General features: G+C 42.1%; 1 protein-coding gene across 1 annotated transcript in view; it reads left to right on the forward strand.

Annotated features, from left to right (window-relative positions):
- Nucleotides 1–16,725, forward strand: part of cdh2 (cadherin 2, type 1, N-cadherin (neuronal)) — a 67,603-nt gene that overhangs the window by 37,363 nt on the left and 13,515 nt on the right. The window contains exons 3-11 of the mRNA XM_077520178.1: nt 3,856–4,067; nt 8,431–8,598; nt 9,819–9,974; nt 10,687–10,831; nt 10,923–11,095; nt 13,524–13,661; nt 13,996–14,181; nt 14,831–15,084; nt 15,860–16,002. Coding sequence (XP_077376304.1) covers nt 3,856–4,067; nt 8,431–8,598; nt 9,819–9,974; nt 10,687–10,831; nt 10,923–11,095; nt 13,524–13,661; nt 13,996–14,181; nt 14,831–15,084; nt 15,860–16,002 — 1,575 coding nt within the window. The remainder of the gene's footprint in view (nt 1–3,855; nt 4,068–8,430; nt 8,599–9,818; nt 9,975–10,686; nt 10,832–10,922; nt 11,096–13,523; nt 13,662–13,995; nt 14,182–14,830; nt 15,085–15,859; nt 16,003–16,725) is intronic.

The following is a 16,725-nucleotide window of genomic DNA, read 5'->3' on the forward strand; positions in this document are numbered from 1 at the left end:
AGAACGCCTTCAAGGACTTTAGTCTGGCAAAAGGCAAATGTCCTTATTTACAGAACCAAGCTTTACCTCCAGCAGCAGACTGTCTCAAGAATACTGAGTTTTCTGGGAAAAGGGAATGGACCAGAATCAGTAAATATTTGTGTTTTACAAATGATTAACATATTCTGTAAGTCTTTGAGCCGCATCGCCCTGACTAAAGTCATCTAGGTACAGCTCTCTGTTAATTTCAGAAACTGCAAATTAGAGAAAACTACATCTGGGAAGAATAACAAACATTTACATTTTCGCAAAGCAGCAGAAATCTTGTTACGGTGTTTAAATGCAGTTAAAATTGCAGATTACACTAGTTTGAAGTATGGCTTCATGCAATAATTTGGAGGTTTTACGCAACACACCCAGTGGGATCATCTGCTTTAATTTGCATCATCTCAATTCCTCTGAATTTGGTTGGTTCATGTTTAGTCAGGTGTACTGTGCTATTTGCTATGGTGGGGGATAGCTTGCTTGTCTTTGGTGTATTGACTCTGCACAAATGTCCGTGACGTGTTTCAAGGAAAATCTCATATTGCACCGCCTTTTCCGGTATGGCCATCACTGTTTGTTTCCCTTCAGAGAACCTCGACCAGTTGTCAGCGTTTTAGAGTATATTTTTTATGAGTGTGATTGCGTGCATTTGTCAAGGCTTGGAAGAAGAGGAGAGACGAGCAAGCAATCACGGGTTTAACTCTGCCTTTTTTTTCTCTTATGCTTAACCAGTGGAGAAGAGTTGGTTGTTAATATTCAAAAAGATAACTCTGGCGTTCGAGACAGCACCAGAGTGCTGTGTTCTCGGCATTTTCTTCCTGCTGATGTCCATCCGTTGACCACACAAGGGCGCCGTTTATTAGAACCAGAGCTGTACTGTATCTTGAAGCTTAAACTTTACTGTGTTTACAGTACAGCCTTTTGACTTCTCATTTACCTGTATGTATATTCCTATGCTGTCCTTTTATTATATTAAAAAACATGAACATATTTATGAATCATTATTCATTTCAGCAGAGGCATTAAGAAAAATGTCATCTTGGGCTTACCTATAAATAATTAAACAGTAGAGATTTTACATCTGCTTCACATTTTTGACAAGGCAGAGATCGTCGGATACTGTTGGCCGAAGAAACCACAGGCCAGAGTTGTTGTTGCTTGGTTGGCTAGTTTATTTAACATATAAACACATTACAAAATATATGTTGAAGTTAAAATGAAAAATTGAAGAAGGAAAATAATTCACTAATAATGTCATAATTTACATGTTCACAGAGAGTAGGAAGAAGCACGATAACTTATCTAGTCCTACTCCCTATTAATTATATCATGTTAATGTACTAATTCTGATGGACTTAGTATTAAAGCAAGGAGCGGCCCCTGTTCTTATTGAGTGGTTTAAGGATTTAGGCTTCGAGTTTTACACCACATCAACAGTGCGCTCCGCTGAAGTCTCTCCGCACTGGAAGGTTGAGTGCGTTAAGACATAGAATGCGGAAGTGCTTTGTGCATATAGTCCATAGTTCCTGGATCAATATGTATCTGTAGCTGGAAAGAGTACGGAAATTCTCAACTCGAGGGACTGCAAAAGTCGAGCAGGCCTACAAACTTGGAGATTGTGAAATACATTCATTTCCCAATCTGTCGTCAGAAAATTAAATGCATCTCTCGATATTGCTCGCTAACCATTTGTGTGCATCAGAGTGTGCGTTTTCACGTGATGGAGCAAACAATAGAGGCACTATGGCACTTGGGGTTAGCCAGGGTTTTTGTGTTGCTTGTCACCGATGGAGGCCATGCAAACATTGAATAGGATCATTGAGTCGGAGGTAATTCCGGGCCCCAGTGCAGGGCATTTGTTGGACAGTCCATTCTGCTGACAAGCCTGTTTGTCGCATCCACCCCCCTCCTTTTTAACCCATGGACCCCCTCCTCCCCTGCTGCATCGGCATTTCTTTCCGCACTGAAGCCTTTATCGTTGTACCCATGACGACATGTCTGATGGGGCGTGGCACCCATGATTTCATTTGGCCCTGTACTGTGGGTAGCCAGTGCATCTAGATATAGATTGGAATAGCTATACCGACACATTGGATTTTTCAACTTTGATAAATGAAGACACACACAAGGGACAGTCCCATTTATTATCATTGGAGATGGCTGTGTTTGCTGGGAATATGTGGTGTGACTGTGGAATGTGGAGCCTCACTGGGATGTTGTGATCTCCGAATTTCAGACAATGTTCAAGAGTTTGAGCTGAGCTCAGCAGCAGAACTCATGGGGATGGGGGGGCGCATTGCAATTAATTCACTGCTAAACATTCACTGCTTGCATTTTACAAAAGCTAGGACACAGAAAACATGGTCTTCAAGTCCAAAAATATCAAATTTTCAGATTTTGTTCCCATGTGGTTGTTAAACAGCACAGACAGAATCTGGGGATGAAGTCAAACTGGCAATTTTACCCCTTTGGAGGTAGCATCAGAGGTGTGACAGAGGTGGGATGGTGACTGTGGAATTCTGCTACGCCAAGATGACAAGTTTAATAGCTGACACTCACTTCACCTACCCTGTTGTGTTGAAAACCTGTTGCTGTACAAGTGACAAGTATCACAACGTACACTAGCTTTCATGTCATCAAAATATCTCCCGTTGCATGCTCTGTCACCAAAATGCAGAAGGTTGCGGCAATATCTATGGATGTACTGGCTCTGGCACACCAATTTTGCGGGCTCACTAGAGTTAAAGAAGGCACATCTCACATGGATATATATACATATAAGGTTGTGTAGAGTATGCTGCACTCAGGCCAAGTAATAAAGTAAACATTCATCTCTGTCATCACGGTTTTATTACAAACAGGGCGTAGAACATTCTGGCTATTCAATTAGAGCCTAGAGGTTGAACTTATGATCCCAAATTGATCTACTACATCCTCCGCTCAAGCCCAGAGGAACTTCATCCAAGTGCAAATGATTCTCCAAAGAGAGGGTCTTGGGCCCCCAAGGTAGCGGCAGAAAGAAAGATGAGGTGCCCCCTTGCAGGCTTTTGTTAAATAATTACTATATCTGCTTGAATAATTCAGAGCAGCAATAGCAGACCTTCTACACAAACCATAAACCCGGTTCTATCGTTACCTTTGTGCCATTGAGTGCACTGTAAAGATGAGCGTTGCTAGCCGGGCAAGCCGGCCAAGACAAAAGGATCACATTGTAATAAAGTCATGTGTTTGTCTGTCCATCCATTTCTGCGATGCTAGACTGACACTCACTTGTACCACAATGTTGTAATCTTGCCTCTGAGGCCTTCGCTTGGACTGGATCCCCCGTGAGACACCTGTCTTTGGTGATTCTGCACATCTGTGTGTTGTGCGTATGTTGTGATGAAATAAACATCACGAGGCCTCACTTGTGCCCGTGGAGGATTCATCCATCCAAGACATCTCTGAATGCTCTGAGCCACAAAGCTAGCATTGTGAAGGTTGATTATACACTACATATGTTAGACACATGAATCTGCACATGATATTCCAGATATACCATTTTGTCTTTCGTTTTTCCCCCCCTCCTGTAATAGCTCTTAAAGTTCAATTTCAGTTGCCTCCTGTTCAAACTCGATATTCCTGTGCACCTGTTTTGAGCGATACCTTTGGGGCACAGCTTGAAGTGAATAATTTATGAGCATGAGGAGGGAGGGAATCACAAAATCTTTGTGGACCTTCCGTTGCACTGTGTGTTTGTCGAGCTGTCTGTCTCCCACCTCCTTTGTCTTTGTCCTTTTTAAGGATTGTTTTTCACCACTGGACATTCTTAACTTTATCTCTCTCTTGCAGTGACGTTTGTCGACTGCAGCCGTGGGGGTCTGGTGCGCTTCGAATGCAGCAACCCAGAGGACTTCCGGATAGAAGCCAACGGGGTGGTCTATGCTGCCAGGAATCAGCAGCTGTCTGGACTCCAGACGTCAATGCTGCTGATCAAGGCCATTGATGGCACTACTCCGCAGCAATGGATAACCAATGTCAGATTGACACCCTCCAACCACCAGGTGAGTAAGCAACAAATCAACGATTGATGGGCATAATAATTAACCTAATATTTATGTGGAATTTATGGTGTTTAATTATGACCTATAGAAATTAATACAAAATGGAATGCATTACGGGCGGCACAGTGGATGAGTGCTTAGCACGTCCGCCTCCCAGTACTGAGGACTCCGGTTCGAGTCCAGGCTCCGGCCTTCCTGGGTGGAGTTTGCATGTTCTCACCGTGCTTGTGTGGGTTTTCTCCGGGTACTCTTGTCTCCTCCCACATTCCAAAGACATGCATAGACATGCATGGCAGGTTTATTGGGCGCTCCAAATTGTCCCTAGGTGTGCTTGTGTGTGTGGATCGTTGTTGGTCTCTGTCTCTGTCCTACTGCCCATAGCCAACTGGGATTGGCTCCAGCACCCCTGCGACCCTTGTGAGGAGCAAGCGGTTCAGAAAATGGATGGATGGATGGAGTGCATTACTTGGCTCAATCAGAACAGACACTGTTGATTTTGTCTGATGTATTTTGGTGTAAAAAAACGTCTGGTATTAAAACAGGAGTTCTGGACATTCAGAAAGATTCACCCATCTCAGTAAAAAAAAAAAAAAAACTTGAATCAAATTTCCTTTTAGGTCATCAAGCGATCAAGTGAATCCGTACAATCTACTATTTATTGTTGTTGGTCCCTTGTATTTTACTACAATAGAAAGCCGGAGTGATCAATTCTGCCCTTGCGTCAATCAACTTGCACTGATTACCCGCACTGCACATTCACAGTTGACTAGTTTCCCAAATTGTAGCAGGTGTTCCATGAGACAAGATGGATGCCTGCTAATTAAAAGTTAATGTGTCAATTTAGTTGGAGCACAAACATATACTTAACACGGTCAGCGTCTAGCGAGAGCAGATGCGCAACGACTGCTCATAAAATAGATTTCAGTGAGCGCGTCTTGTGATTGTAAGCTTATTGCCTCCGCGCCATCTCTGCGAGACAGTAAGCATCTGTTTGAGCTCTCCTGGACAAGACAAGCAGTCGTCTGCGATTAATTACATCGTGCAAGTGCTCATATGTCAACATTGTCTTTGGCCGAGGATAAGAGAAGGTTCACATTAAAGAAGTTCACATGCCATATCGGTCCTTCTTGTAGTCAGGAAATGAAAGAAACTTCTAAAGGCTTTCTAGGATTGTAGATTTTAACTTGAGTACCAGAGAATTATGTGATCCTGCTCAGCAAGACTACACAGACAGACATGTTTTCTTTCAGCTTTACATGCTAGACCATAGCCAGTCCTCTTGTGTTTAACCTACCGCCAAAGTCAAAAACAGCTGCTCATCTCTGATTTGGATTTCAAAACTATTAATTCTATTACAAGTCTACTGATTCTTTTTGTAATTATTTGGCCCAGTGTTTCGAATGGCACAATCAGACTTGAAAAATCTGAAATCTTTCTAATTTACATAATCAATATGTATTCATGAAAGGGGAATGTGTTATTTCTCTGTGGTCAGAGATAAAAAGAAACAGTTGGGTTATTCTTGGGGCGAGCAAGCACATCTCTTTGCTAGGAACTAAATTAAAGTTTTAGCCAGTAATGATTTCACAGCCTCTCCAAGCACTATCATTAGCCACACACAAATGCAACTGCAGGTATAGGATTTTAATGACACTATTAGTCACTGCTGTTGGTAAGATAAATACATTTGCCAAACAGCTAAACTGTCAGCCTTTTTTTTTTTTTTTTTTTTTTTTTTTTTGCAACATAAATCAGGCTATGCATCTGCATCGTGTGCATCCAATGATGATTTCTTAATCACATCAGTGATTACTTTTATTTATTTATTTTTATTATGCTCCGTGAATGTTCCTGCCTTGGGGAGACATTTTAATCACTGACAACTAAACAATAACCTCATTAAGATGAAACCATGTCTACCTCCAATAGAACTCTGCAGCACAAAGCCACACTTAAGAAGCGCAAACAAGGGAGTTTTTTTAAAGGGTAAATCACAATTCAATGTTGAGGCCCTGAAGCTGTCAGAACAGTGTGCGTGTGTGGTTTGGGGCTTCACTGAAAGATACGTGTCTGTGTGAACACTCCCAGCACGCCATTCATCATTCCCAACGCAGGTTGCAAATAATTGCTACTCTCACTCATGCCCATTTTAATAAGGTTAACAGATATTTCTAAAGCACACACACAGCTTCTCTATCTGTCTGCTTGACTTGTTACTTGCGTAGTGTGTGAAAGCACTATAATCAAATTTCAAACATGATTAGTGGAAGCTGTCTGACAGTGGTCAGTGTGTGTGCGTAAGAGGTTCTGGGTCGTTATAGAGTGGCAAAGTGGTAATTCATTTCTGTGGTTACATGGAGCACTGTTTGGACAGTCAAAGCAGGCAGCGTGTAGCACGGGTGGGGAATGCAATCCCCAACAATTTTTTTATTTTTTTTATTTTTTAACTTTATACTATATTTTCTGGGTTTTATAACACTTCCTCTTTGGTTTTATTTGTTTTTACAATTGCACGGATCAAATTCTCTCATAGGCCCATATATGGCCCATATTCTGTTGGTTCCCCATCCTTGGTTTAGTAAGACTTCAATGGATACGCCCAGATAACAATCACCCACATTGACTGATTTAACATGATGTTGTTTTATTGTTGTTTTTCTTTCCCGCATTGTGTTCAAGGTTATTGTAACTTTCCATGGCACTACTTCAGTCCCTCCTTCATGTCTCTGGAGCAGCATAGGCAATTTGAGCCATCTGTGTGTTTAGTGTCTGGCTTGCAGGTACCATCCTCCTTTGTTTCAAATCTCATTCATTACAGCTGAGGGAGGATGGCAGATCCATTATGGGAGCCGGTTGTGCCTGTGTGGGTGCATTTTATCAGGACATGAGATGAGGTTTGCCATTTAAAGCCAAGCGGTGCTGCTGGTGTACTGCTGCTGCACTAACTGCATACATCGGATCATGTCAAGGAGAATAGTGCTGTAATGTTGATTGGTGAAACCAGGCATGGTGTCTGACTACATTTTGAGGAAATTTAATGATCTATTAATCTATCTGAATGTTCTGAACTGCTCTCAAATGCCAGTATCCTTTGGGGGGAAATAATGTAAGCAGAATATGCTGTATGTAGCACAACCCTCCATTAGCTTGCTGCAGGTTGGTTATGTTGCTTCAAGGTGTTATTAATTAAGAATTTTCACACAATTGAAAATTCTGAACATCCAGGCATTTCTTATATTTTTGCAATGCAAATGCTTCCTTTACATGGTGAAAACAAATGGCATATTATGTTGCTTTGCCTGTGACAAGCATACAAACTAAGCAGATTGTTAATGACATTTAAACACGTTTTGATGTCAAACTAATCCTCACAGATCAAATGGGGTATATGCCACGGAAGAGTCGGGACTGTTTTTGCACATCAGTTTGTTTCCGGTTCGGTTTGCGACATGTGGGCTGCATCAAAATACTTGTGCTTCCGACTTTGTGCCCCTCGTTTGCGTGTTCGCAACCCGGACCAAAACCAAACTGATGTGCAAAATCACGTCCCGCCTCTTCCGTGGCACATACCCCATTACAGCAATCCAATGACCAATACTTTTCAATGAGCAGAGAGCTTCCTTTCACCGAGATGACTGCCATTTTGACTTGTGATGTAAGCTCGGATTTGTCAATTGAATAATCTTCGGAGTAAGTAATACAATTCATGTTTTTGTTGTCATATATTGAACGGATAACCCATTGAGTCAATCAGGACGCTAAATGATTGTCGAAGGGGTCCACAATTTACAGTGCAAATAAGAAAATATGTTTTGAGGCCATAGCGTGGTAGATTTTCTGCTTTCTGACAGAAGCTGACAGAGGCTAACCAGCCATGTTCTTGATGTTACTCACTAGGCCACGCCCACTTATAAGGCACAGTGCTCAGGCCCGTAGTTGTTGATGTGACTTTTGTACATGCAGTTTATTTTCTTATATTATCTTATGTAAACAGTGCAGTGCCATGTTTCTTTATTGAAAAGCCCTTACCAAAAAAAAAAAATTGGTTGCTGAAAATGATTCATTAATTTCAATGGGTATTATTTATATTTAAACAAACTGATGAGCTGACTTAGGAGCTTGGTCACACCAGAAATTAAACTAATAAATCAAGTTGCAAGTGCAACTCAATAAGAAGTAAGTACTTTTTTATTTGTTTGTTTTATGGCTGTTGGCTAATTGTATGACTATGGCAGCTCCCGACTTGCATGTAAAATCAGTTTCTATGGTCTTCGTAGAAACAAAAACAAAGACCCTGTCATGTCTGTTTTATTTCTAGAGTCTTGTATGAGCTTATGTAGCAAATCTTTTTTTTTTATTCCAGGTCATGGAACGCGCTTCTGGTCCAGCCACATCCAAGGATTTGAAGGAAATAATATTTCCATCACGGAACTTAGACAGCCAGCTGAAACGCATGAAGAGAGACTGGGTCATTCCCCCAATCAATGTCCCGGAGAACTCGCGAGGTCCATTCCCACAAGAGCTTGTTCGGGTAAGCCCCCACATGCCCACGCACACACACAATCATTCTCCACTCATATCTTGTGTGAAAAGTCCTTTTTGCTTGATATGACAACCTTGTAGCTCCCCCATAGCCCAGAGCTTCCATTCAGAAGGTCACAGCCATGAGACTTGAAGAAAATGTTTCTTTTTTACAGCTCTTTGCTGAAGGTCACCCTCGCCCCTTGCGTTATTTTGTTTTTAAGGGCCATACAGTACAACCTGCCATCGTATGACGGCAGAGAGAAAGTTGAAGTGCACACCAGCGCAGTAGTTCCTCAGTTATTATAGTTCTTTTATCATGGCTCAAGGACACATTCAACTGCCTTTTATTGACAACAGTCTTGTGGTTGAGACTTGGTGTGGGTGGCTGACAAAGGACAAGCACTCCTCAGAACACTTAAGGAGATCTTACTCAGTATATTAAGCTCCATCTCTTATCAAGTCCTATACACACATTTTATATGCATTATATTAATGGATGACGCATAAAATGTTATATTTCTGGGTTTAGTGGATAATATTGTCAGGAGGAAAATGAGATGCTCAGTGTGGACTAGCAAGAAGGTGCAGAGGGTCTCAACTTACAACAGCAAAGTGAAAAAATATCCTCATTGAGACAGAATGTCAATACCACACATAAATCATTATTACCCCTGCTATTGAAAAGACTTGTCAATAAGACACTCAAGCTACAGGACACTATTAAAATATATAATAGAGTTGCATGCTGGGTATAGTGTCTGATATGTGGCTTAGAAATTGTTAGAAATGTAATGCATATATATAGATTTTGAGAGGAAAAATTGTCCTTACCCTTCAAACACGATGCGGATATAACCACCAAACAATCAAGATGCAAACATGCTGAAAACAGAACCTAAAGAGAGATCATTCTTGCAGCAGCTTCACATTGGGTAATGAAGAGTATTCAAAAATGTCCCCATTATTTCAATTTCAAATACAATTGTATGGTTTAAAAATAGTTCACTTGAAAATTTGATTATTAGACTATTTGATTAATAATGAAAAACTGACAAATATAAACATAAACTAATTTATATTAAAATATGTATTTTTAATTTTGCATATTTGTTTTTAAATGTTGATTGTATCAGACATAGAAACTACATCTGCTTCAAAACCACAGTATCGGTCACATGATCAGACAAGTTTTTAGGCTTTTGTTGTAACAAATCGTTCCACCCGCAGATCCGCTCGGACCACGACAAGAACCGATCTCTGAGATACAGCGTGACAGGTCCTGGCGCAGACCAACCTCCAACTGGCATCTTCCTCATCGACCCGATCTCTGGAGAGCTCTCGGTTAACAAGCCGCTAGATAGAGAGCATATTCCCAACTTCCATGTAAGTCAAGCCCTAATGATTTCCTTATGATCTGCCTGTTTGTTCTCTCTCATGGCAATGTTATACTTTTCCCTCTGGTTGGTATGCGCTCCAGGGTCATGTGTAGCCTAAACAGTCTATTCAGACTCAATAAAGACTTGTGGCGTGATGTGGCACGAAGAGAACTGGATTTATCCGTCTGAGAATTTAAAGGATTTTGTGTGTATTTGTGTGTGTGTTAGATACATTAAGATAATCCTCAGCTCTCAAGCAGCACTCTCGACTGCAGTGGCTCTTCGATGACATTGCAATAAAGTTTTAAGATAGCTTTGTGCATGTGCATGAGAAGGAATCGTGGATGAATGAGAACCTTGAAGATCAATGGAGACCCGACACTGAGTGTATGGTCTTTGAATCGCACTTACTGACTTATTATTATTACTCTTAAACCTTCAAGATGACTATATTGGTGAGCTAGAAATCTTCAAGATTAGATATTTTAGATATCAGGTTTTATAGTGGACATACTGTCCAGTAATATATGAATACAACAATCATGACTCAAAAAGCAGCTTGCCAAGGAACCATCAATAAAAAATAAAAAAAATTGCCTTTGGCACACCAATAGTAATGGTTGGTCGCTTAGTTTACAAACTCTGCTCGAGGCATGGACTGGTGAGATTTAAAAAAAAATCAAGAATCACTACTCACGTGTGGCTTTGTCTTCCTTCAGCTGAGAGCTCATGCGGTGGACCTGAACGGCAACCAAGTGGAAAACCCCATCGACATTGTGATTAATGTGATTGACATGAACGACAACAGGCCCGAATTCAACCACCCCATCTGGAACGGCTCCGTCCCTGAGGGCTCCAAGCCAGGTAACGTTGACAGTGTATAGAACGAGTCGATCGCACTGTTTATTTTGATTTGTTTTACGTAAAAATACATCGTTGTCGTTCTGTCCAAAAGGCACGTTTGTCATGACGGTAACAGCAGTCGATAAAGACGATCCCAAAACTGCTAATGGGATGATCCGCTACAAGATCTTGTCTCAGAACCCAGACAGTCCCACCTCCAACATGTTCACCATCAATAACAGAACTGGAGGCATCATTACTGTGGCAGCAGGCTTGGACAGAGAGGTGGGTACCATTTTTGCTTTCTTTCACTTCCATTTTTTTCTCCTTTTATGCTTTTTGTTGTTTTTGCCTTGGACAAACAAATTAACTGTAATGACTGAACTATACAGTATGCCACATAATACAGCAAAACACAAAGGAGCACCGGAAATTTTGTTGTGATGAAAACTTGACTATTACACAACACTTAGACATTACATTACATTAGCTCATTTTATGCTGACAGAAAACCAGTAAACAGATCCAAGCTACAATTTTCCGCCTTTGGGGATAATATCAGACCAAAAGTATACATTTTAAACAAACGTGTTTTACCAAATTGTGACTTATGAGGTTTTGGCCTGACACCAGCGATATCTAAGTAGAAGGCTGAATGTTGTGTTTAAGTGCTGGCCAGTGAAATAACATTCACTGCATGCATGGCAGTATTACAGCAACACACCATTGCCTCTACAGGAACAACGTAGCATTACAGAGTCAACTGATGGTGCTTGTAATGATGTGTTGTGGTTATTTCCAAAGTCTCTATCCTTTCTTTGTTTCCTTTTAATTGTACAGTGTTTGTTGATATACACAACACAACAGTTTTTACATAAGGTGCTTATAATAATGTGTTGTGGTTATTTCCAGTCTCTATGCTTTCTTTGTTTCCTTTTAATTGTACAATGTTTGTTGATATACACAACACAACAGTTTTTACATAAATGAGTCAAGTGTCTGTTGAATATAATGGCAATCACAACTTGGGCATGTTGCTTAATAGAACCAATGAGCCAAAGTACGTTTGCTGATTACCACCTAAATTACAAGTCGAGCTGGCCTTGGCTTTTTCCACACACATATTTAATCCGACAAGAATGTTGCACGCATCGCCGATCATTTTAATAATCCCCTCCCCTCACATTCTCTGTCCTCATTTCCAAAGCACACGTCTTTTACTTATCCTTCCTTTGTGCTGTAAACAACCACCTTTCCCTCTAATTGGCTCACAGAGCTGTGGGAGGAAATAAATAAAATGAAATATAAAGCGCATGCCAGTTGATGTAATCCTAGTGAGGGCAATCTGGCTTACTTGCTGCTCAATCACTTCCGCCTTGGGGCCGCCGTTTTATGTGCGACACTCGCCACCGTGAAAGTAATTTGCCCTATTCTCATTACCGAGTGACTAGTCCAGGGATGGGCAATCTCGGTCCTCGAGGGCCGGTGTCCCTGCAGGTTTTTGAGGCTTCCGTTTTCCAACACAGCTGATATATGATCAGCTCATCAGCAAGCTCTGCATAAGAGGGATAACGATCTCGTTGATTGGAATCAGCTTGTGTTGGAAAACGGAAACCTCAAAAACCTGCAGGGACACCGGCCCTCGAGGACCGAGATTGCCCATCCCTGGACTAGTCCATCACCTGAGTAACTGTTAATGTGCAAGTAGTCATTTGTCAACTTGGTGCTGTGTACAGTAAAGTGTAGCAGTGCTGCAACTCACGCCTTCCCTCCCCGGGGAGTAAATCAATACTAGTCATAGGAATAAGGAACCTGCCCTGCGATGGCCTGGCAACCAGTCCAGGATGTACCCCGCCTACTGCTCAAAGCCAGCTGAGATAGGCTCCAGCACCCCCCGCGATCCTTGTGAGGAATAAGCGGTCAATAAAATGGATGGATGGATGGATGGATTGAATAAGGAAGCCATTTTAACTGTGCTTCAATTTGGTTGTGTACATTTTTTATGATTCTATGCCGCCTCATCAGCCTGCTACAGTGAAAATGCTCCACAGTCTATATTACTAATTGGCTGTTAATTTGATTACTGTGGGATCGCCAAATTGAAACAGAATCTGTTCTTGTAATGTTGGATTTTTATTCCTGTTGGAAATAGTAGAGCAGTGCTTCTTAACATGTTGGAGGCACTGAACCCCCCAGTTTCCTATGCGCACTCAACAAACCCTTCTTTGTTGAAAAATAAAATAGCAGTTTTTTTCAAAAACGTGACAACAGGGAGAGTAGCCTTTTCATTGAATCTGGCTCTCTTCACCTTGAGTTCAGAAAGTGCTGATGATGTCAGGAGCAAGAGTTTGTGATCCTAATATCAACGCACCAAATATAGTTTTGAAGACAAGTCAAGTAAGCCATTACGCCATGGCACGCTGCCAGGAACAACTTCAAAATACAAGTTTACAAAGGCTTTAATGTCCATATATTATTTGTTAAGGTAAGCTTTATTTTGAAGTTTGTCTTCTCACTTCCTTTCTGTCATGCAAATTCTGCATAATTGTTGCTGCATTTGGATTGACTACTACTTCATGACAGTATATAAGTGGGTATCCAAAGCAGAAAAAACGCCGAGCATTTTTTTGTAACTGAGGTACTCAAAATACTTGAGGACCCCTTCACCCAATTGCTATATTATTCTCCAACCATACACCCTTTTCCACTGCAGAAAGTGCCTCAGTACACGCTGATCATCCAGGCCACTGACACCGAGGGCAACCCGATGTACGGCCTCTCCAACACAGCCACCGCCGTCATCAGAGTCACCGACATCAATGACAACCCGCCAGAGTTCACAGCTGAGACGGTAAGCAGTCAACACCTATCTGAGATACACGACATGGTGACAGGCTGCCGGTTGTATGCGCTCCGGCGGCAGCTCGGCTCTTATTTAGTTCAAGTTCAGCTACATAAGCAGTCAGCCAAGCGTGACGTTGCTCCCCACACACACATGCAACAATGGGGAGCACAAAAACCACTTAGAGTGAGACGTGTTGTTACTGTTGTGTTGTTACATGAAAACAGGACGAAATGACCATGATGAAGCGATAAGATAGCTTCCATGTCTGTTTACCCAACACTGGTCCCAGCATCACTAACTGTATGCTCTCGCCTCTACATCTCATGCTTTATTCATGCAGTTTTTCGGCGAGGTGCACGAAAACCGCGTCAACGTGATTGTGGCCAACCTGACGGTGACTGACAAGGACCAACCCAACACTCAGGCCTGGAACGCCGTCTACAAAATCACTGCTGGGGACCCCAACGGCAGGTTCTCCGTGCCCACTGATCCCACCAATAACGAGGGCCTGGTGACGGTTGTCAAGGTAAGGTCACCCATTCAAACGCCATACAGAGCCTCTATATTTCCAACTTTTCAAGGTGGCTGAGATTTTAGTTTATTTTTTTTTTCCATTAACGTGGGTGGAATAAATCAAATGTTCACAGCTATAAGACCCTTGTACAAAAATAGTTAAAAATAATAAATCAGATTTAAGATAGTTATGTGCTGCTGACCCTGGCCCACCAGTTGAGAATTCAGATGGATCCAGGAATGTCTTATTATGTACTGCAGCTATCAAGGCATGAATGCAGCAATCAACAATACAAGCATTCAGTGGCATTTAGGAACAAGTCTAACAGATAATAGTTGTTTATCAGCCAGATTAATTTGAGTCGTGTCTTCTCATTTGTATTTCTAACAGAAGAAGGTAATTAATAAGAAGCTGGCGGGCTTGCTGCTTTCCATTAATTCACCAAGGCACAGAATATTCAAGTCTATTGTGGGCTTTCACGGGAAGGGTTTTAGGCAGGAGGAAGGGAAACACTTTAATTAATTTACTCTACTCTACTACTCTACTAGTTACTCTCACACCATTTTCAACCATTTAAATGTGAGTTCCAGCTTCCCGCTCAACATATTTCACTCACATGATGACGTATGCCTCACCATTTCTGTCCCTTGTGTTTTCGCAGCCTATTGACTATGAAATGGGCAGGTCGTACGTGTTGACAGTGGAGGCAAAGAACGAGGTGCCGCTAGCCAGAGGCATCCACTCTCCCCGTCAGTCCACCGCCACCGTCTCCATACGAGTTCTCGACGTCAATGAGAGCCCTTACTTTGATCCCAACCCAAAATCCATTAAACTGGAAGAGGGAAAGCCACCGGAGTCCATGCTGACCACGTTCACAGCGCAGGACCCTGATCGCTACATGCAGCAAAGTATCCGGTAAGAGATTTAAACGGAGTAACACATATGGTATGTTTTTTTTTTTTCCGGGACGTTACCGATTTTTTTTCTGTCCGAGTTTGAAATGTCTGACTGCATTTGAACGCATCTCGCGGCTCGCCGAACGCTGTCAGTTGTTTACGCTCCCGTAACCGTTAGTGGCTAATTGCTAATGCTGGAGACTTGTGTCGTATCATACAATGACAGACTAATTAACTTTCTTAGCGTCCTTAATTGGCAATTAAATATAATTTCAAGGTGGCGTTGCGTTGATGTTGGAAGTCGACAGTCGCGTGAGGACTAGTCAAGCTGGCCGCCCTGAGCCACGACTCATTCCGCACACTGCGTGGGTCAGTTTCAAAATACAAGTGACAAGGCAATTGAATCGACGTCAGTGTATTACTTGGAACGCTTTTATTTTGAAGTTGGCCTCCGCAGCGCATTCTGTAGACTACGAACTTACGACCCAAAGCGTGGCGCTTGATGCAAACGGATCATGGCTCAAAGATGAGCCGTTGCATCACTTATTAAATGCGCCGTGCGATTGGATTAACTTTTTATCAGCACGGGCTGTACAGTTGGTCGCATTTGCGTGTGAATTGGTTGCAGTGTCGAGCCCTGTCATTTGAGCATCTTTGTACAGTTTCTGTAGGTGCTTAGTTGCTCAAACGTTAGTACTTTTTCACAAAATGGAAGGTTTCACTTGACTTAGCCCTTTTTAAACTTTGATGGAAGTTCAATGAGCTGATTATGAATGTGTTTTGTCTTTCATCAGCTACACAAAACTGTCCGATCCAGCCAACTGGCTGAGGATTGATCCCAACAACGGTAGAATTACAACAATTGCCGTTTTGGACAGAGAATCACCTTTTGTGAAGAACAGCATGTACAATGCCACATTCCTGGCCACTGACAACGGTACGTAACCATGCACGTTTGTATTGTTAAGCTCCTTTAAATGTACTGCTTTCATGATTTTAGCTGCTTGTGTCAGGATGCTTCAAAATACTATTATCAGAAGATGCCTTTTAGAAGGATCAATGTCAAACTGAGCGACTTGTGTGACATCCACCATGCCTGAAGGTCAACCGCTGACCACCATTCACCTTAAGGCTAATGTGTTAACAATCTGAGAAGCGACCGGCTGAATGGATAAATTCGCCTTTTCCCTGAAGAGGATTTACCTCTGTTCGGGTTTACCCTGTTCTGCAGAGCATAGCGTAGGCCAACAGGCTTAAAACTTTGCCAGTAAAGAGGTTTCTCAGTATTAATGGGTCAGGACTGGATGACTAGCTCCTTTGAGCGTGGCCTGAATGGTAAAGAAGCCTCTTAGCCCAGTGAATACATAGAGAGGAGCCTGAGAGGAGCGACAGTGGCCTCTGTTTTGCTGCTTTAGTATTCCCATCCTATGTCCTTGGTCAGGAAGGCGTTCTCCTCTCTCTCTCACACACACACGCACGCACCCCCACGCACGCACGCACACCCTCACAGTATCCAAATGCTCAAATGCCGCACTCTTTCTGTCCGCCGCCTTACTTGAGATTAGTTTCTTAAATCAGTATGCAGTTTGATGGGTCCAATCCCGCTGGAGTACGTACGTCTCTGTATGGAGACACAATAATCAACTCTTCTTCTCTGCCC

Source organism: Festucalex cinctus, chromosome 1, assembly GCF_051991245.1.
Source record: "Festucalex cinctus isolate MCC-2025b chromosome 1, RoL_Fcin_1.0, whole genome shotgun sequence".
NCBI lineage: Eukaryota > Metazoa > Chordata > Actinopteri > Syngnathiformes > Syngnathidae > Festucalex > Festucalex cinctus.